The sequence below is a fragment of the Olea europaea genome, chromosome 18 (assembly GCF_002742605.1).
Source record: "Olea europaea var. sylvestris chromosome 18, O_europaea_v1, whole genome shotgun sequence".
NCBI lineage: Eukaryota > Viridiplantae > Streptophyta > Magnoliopsida > Lamiales > Oleaceae > Olea > Olea europaea.
The window spans coordinates 7,580,432-7,585,024 of record NC_036254.1 but is presented as its reverse complement, the minus strand read 5'-3'; the positions used below and the strand labels follow the sequence as shown (position 1 = coordinate 7,585,024).

At 35.9% G+C, this 4,593-nt stretch overlaps 1 protein-coding gene across 1 annotated transcript; it reads right to left on the bottom strand.

Annotated features, from left to right (window-relative positions):
• Nucleotides 1-279: 279 nt before the first annotated feature.
• Nucleotides 280-1,275, bottom strand: LOC111366680. The gene has a single exon (XM_022987385.1). It carries the CDS (start codon nt 1,273-1,275, stop codon nt 280-282), a length of 996 nt encoding a protein of 331 aa, XP_022843153.1.
• Between the last annotated feature and the right edge of the window lie 3,318 nt (nt 1,276-4,593).

The following is a 4,593-nucleotide window of genomic DNA, read 5'->3' as shown; positions in this document are numbered from 1 at the left end:
TTTATGGGCACCTTCACTGAGTTGGAGAATCTGTTGTATCCACTGTCTGTGGTCAACCAATGCAGTTGACTTAGCAGCTCGCCAAAGTAAATCCTTCAAAGTCTTTCCCTTGAATCCCAAATTGAAAAAGTTCGTGTACATGTGTCAGACATAAAACCTATGCTCAGCCTCGGGAAATAACTTGTCAATTACCTTACTTAAGCCCTTTTGTCTATCTTTCATCATAGTCCAATCAGTCCCATTTTCCATTTGAATATGCTCAGCCAGATATTTCAAAAACTATCTCCATGCAACTGTGTTCTCTTTCTGTACAACCGCATAAGCAACTGGATAGATACAATCATTTGCATCTAAGCTGACTGCAGTGAGCATTATACCTCTCCAAACACCCCGAAGGTGGCACCCATCTACTCCAATTATCTTCCTACACCCTTGTTGAAACCTCGATTTGCAAGCACTAAAACAGACATATATACGTTGAAACACTTGTCCTGTTAGTGCTATCATCACTGTGGATCCTGGATTGGTCCTCAAGACCTCTGCTGCATACGACCTCAATCCTGTAAATTGTTCTTCAATAGTCCCATTTATCAATTGCTTTGCATATCTTCTAGCCTTCCAAGCGACATTCCGCGTAATATTTACCTTCAAATCTTCCTTCACGGTTGCTTGCATACTTTTTGTTTTCAACTCCGAATCCACCTTAAATTGCTCAATATACCGATGGACTATGAATATATAGTTGCAATGACGATTGTACTGATCTTGACTACATGTGTGTGAAGGCGTATATGACTTCACTTGCACCGTATCTGAATTATTCATCTTAGAAGCCCATATTCTCCATTCGCAACCTAGTTTACAGATGCCTTGAACTCTTTTTTCATCGTTCGCCTTACACTTCACATTATATCCATTTATTGCACCATACGTTCGAAGCACCTTCCTGAAATCTTGAATAGAATTGAATAATTGTCCCACCTCAAACCGTGGATCCCGTATATCCATATCAGCTGTAAATTCTGAAAATCGATAGTCGACCTCATCGTCAGATGACACACCAGACAACAATTCTTCAGAGGAGGGACATTCTAAATCATCAAACTCATGGTCTTCGTCATGCATGGTTACTGCATGGCCATCTTCATTGCATTCCGTGGCCCCCACATCATAGCCTAATTCAACTCCCTCTGTCACATTTTTTTCAAATAGCAAATCATCTTCACCAGACGATATATTATTGTTGGAATCACTGAAGTCCGAGTCATCCTCCATATCAATAAAAAAGGAAAAAAAAAAGAAAAAATGGGGAGTTAAAGACTCGTAAAAATTGCAGAATAACAGAACCTTCATTATATTCCAAAGTGCCCAACTTTAGCAGATTAACATAGGCAAGCAAAGCTATATCTAACTTCCATTCTTTAAAACCCACCCTTGCTCTATCATGAAACCTATACTATATTAAAGAAAAAGGTTTGGAATTTACCTGGATTCAGTCCTTCCATGTGGATTTTTCACAAATCCAACCTTTTGCGGTCAAGGTAAGACCTTCAGTTGTTATATATTGTTTGATTTTGGGGGTAAGGGTTCACAACAATCTCTGTTATTGGAGTGGAATTTCGTTTGGATTTTGTGGGGTTACATTTCTTTCTTTTGGATATAGATTCATGATTTCAAAAGGAATTAGGTCTCATGCTTTCAATTTCTTTTGGCTAAGGTGTGTTTGGTAGTTTCAAATTACTGATTGGAATTTAATTCTGAGCTGGAAACATTTAACGAGCCATGTGTGTATTCCGTTTGACACGTAGGCAAGAGCTATTAACGAATTTTGGGCGGTGAGTGATGGAGTGCAACTATACAAAGTTTAGTGAGTAATGGGGGTGCAAATGTAAGTTCAATGAGTGAAACGTAACATTGTGTAAAGTTCAATGAGTGTTCAAACATTTAACTTGAATGTCTAACTATCAAGCCAACTATGGAATATTGCAGATACATGATTGAATTGATTGGGCATGCTAGGAAGATTGAAGAAGCTTATCCGATTATTATTATGTTTCCAATTGAAGAAGCCTTTTCTGGTGGAGGGTGGAGACGGCAAAACCAGGCGGCAACAATTTGCTATTGGAGGTTCCACAACTTAGGAAAGAAAGTGACTGCGATTTCTGTGTTTGGGAAATGAAAGGTGGGTATGCATATCAAAGGCCGATTTGACTTTTCATTGTTTCTTTTAAGTCAATAAAATTGAGTAATTAATGGATGCTATGTGTGATGCCACATAGGGCGATTATGATAGTCGATAACTAGGAATAACATTACTCATTCGTTCAATAGAAACTAGTCTTCCCCAAATTGACAATTGAAAAAAGTCTCCTCCTTCAAATCCCAAACTCTTCTCCTTCAAGTCAAAAACTTCTCATCTCCTTCTTCTTTTGAGGTTGGCGACTATGGAAAGTTTTAAGGGAACGGCGATGTGCGTGGAGGGTTGAGGTTCGAAATCCATCTTCTTCATTTCCAAACCAGCGACGAGCTTCTATTTAGGAAAATCAACATAACTTTTCCATATTTTGAAATATGAAGTACCTAAAGAATGGATTTGATTTTCAATTGATTTTCTTTTATTTGAATTACTTGCCATGTTTTTATTTATTTATTTTGGAGGGGGGGGGGTTCGTGAGAGGGATAATTGATTTTTGTTCCCTAGATTTGAGGATTTTGGTTTTGTTTAAATGTTAGGGATCATCCATCACTAAAGTTGATAGATTTTCTTAAGGCCTTTACTTTCTAAATTTGAGCTTTTGGTAAGGATAGCATGCTTTAAACAACAATTACAAAAGATGAAAGAGACAGTTGGAGTCTTGCAAGGTCACTCAAAGTAAGCAGAATGTTTCCAAAAAATAGGCTTATTTTGCTCAAGATTATAACTAGAATACTACATATTTCCATAAATTAGTCATCTAACTTATGTCAACATGGGGGAAGTAGAAAATTAGAAACTTTAATTTGTTCTACAGATTAAGAGATTATGGCTTTTCCAAAACCAAGACAAAGTTACTTTAGAGAATTCAATTGAGATGCAATTCTAAAGGTTTGAGTAAATCACAAATTGAGAAGGGACGAAAGTAAATAATTCGCACAGAAATTATAATTGTTCAGTCCTTTAAAGCTCTATAAAGGTTAATTTGACATGCTCTATAAATATATTTGAGAAGACTGACAAAAATGAAGATCTCATAAAGCATATATACAAGAAAACAAGTTAATCCAACATACTTTCTTTTGCCAAAATCAACATCTCCAATTAATGTGCACTTCAACTTATTTTGTTACTTTATGTGATTTACATCTTTGCTAATCATTAATTGTTTTGTATTTTACAGTGTTATGGAGAAGATGCAAATTGATGGTACACTAACGAAGTAATGCAAACTGAAAATGGTGTACGATATTTATGAGAAGTTGGATCCAAAGCACAAAAATAAGCTTTAGAAGACCTACTTTGAATCATTTCTAAAATCGAGAAAAATTAAATTGGCATCACAAATTGTGTATCGATTACTGTTGCAAATGATGCAGATCACAAAAAAAGAAGAAGCATGGTATAAGATTGGGGATAAACATTCAAGATTTAGGTTGCAGGAATTTGTATTGGTGACCTGCTTGATTGCTGGTAATTGTGAAGATGTAGATAACACATTGGGGGGAGAATGTTGGATTACAAAGGGAGATGTGTACATGCATTTGTAAGTTGAAAAAAAGAATGACTAGTACAAGTTGGGACTGATCGTTATCGTAGCGTACATCCTATAGGTTACGGAGGAGAACATGTACATTGACTTATTGTGGTTTTCCTTGGTGGATGATATCAATAGATTCGACAAGTATCCATGGGGAAAAATATCATTTGAATACACGATTAATATTTTGATGGGGGATGAATTGAGAAATTCAGATATAGGAAGACAGTCACAGTGTATGTATTCATTATTCGACTTTTCCTTGCAATAATGGTAGGTACAAACAATATACTTGATTTTGTATTATTTTTGTCTATAAATTTGTGTTGTGAAATAATAATGTTTGTTTTACAATATATTTGGGCATTTGATGCGATTCCAAGTTTGAGAATCAAGTTTACTAAGAAATATTCAGATGCAATTCCAAGAATGCTCGATTGGAAAATATCTAAGAGGTTAGCGTTGCTACAATTGATAAGGTGTTGGAATCAAAAGAGTCAACTTACCTTTTTTTATTTCACTTTAATGGGTACGAATTGTGGACTATGCTTAACAAATAGCTAATTATTTGTGCAATTTAATATTTGCAACTGGAGTTTAATTCTACATTGCTTCCCACAGAAGCTAAACTCGATGAGATTTATTGGAAAGAGTTGGCTCGAGTTGTGGAAGAAGATACACCATTCAGAAGGAGATGAGGTTGAGTATGATATCGAGCCATATCATTCCTTCCACCAACAATCTCTTGAGCTTCTCAACCACCATCGATATCTTATGAGGTGAGCATAGAAGATTTACTAAAAATGGAATGGAAAATTTTAAGGGAAGGTTGCAAGTGGACTTGTCTACCCAGATTGAT

Excerpts from the sequence above, each read along its gene's own strand:
- LOC111366680 (XM_022987385.1), bottom strand. The coding sequence starts at position 1,275 with ATGGAGGATGACTCGGACTTCAGTGATTCCAACAATAATATATCGTCT.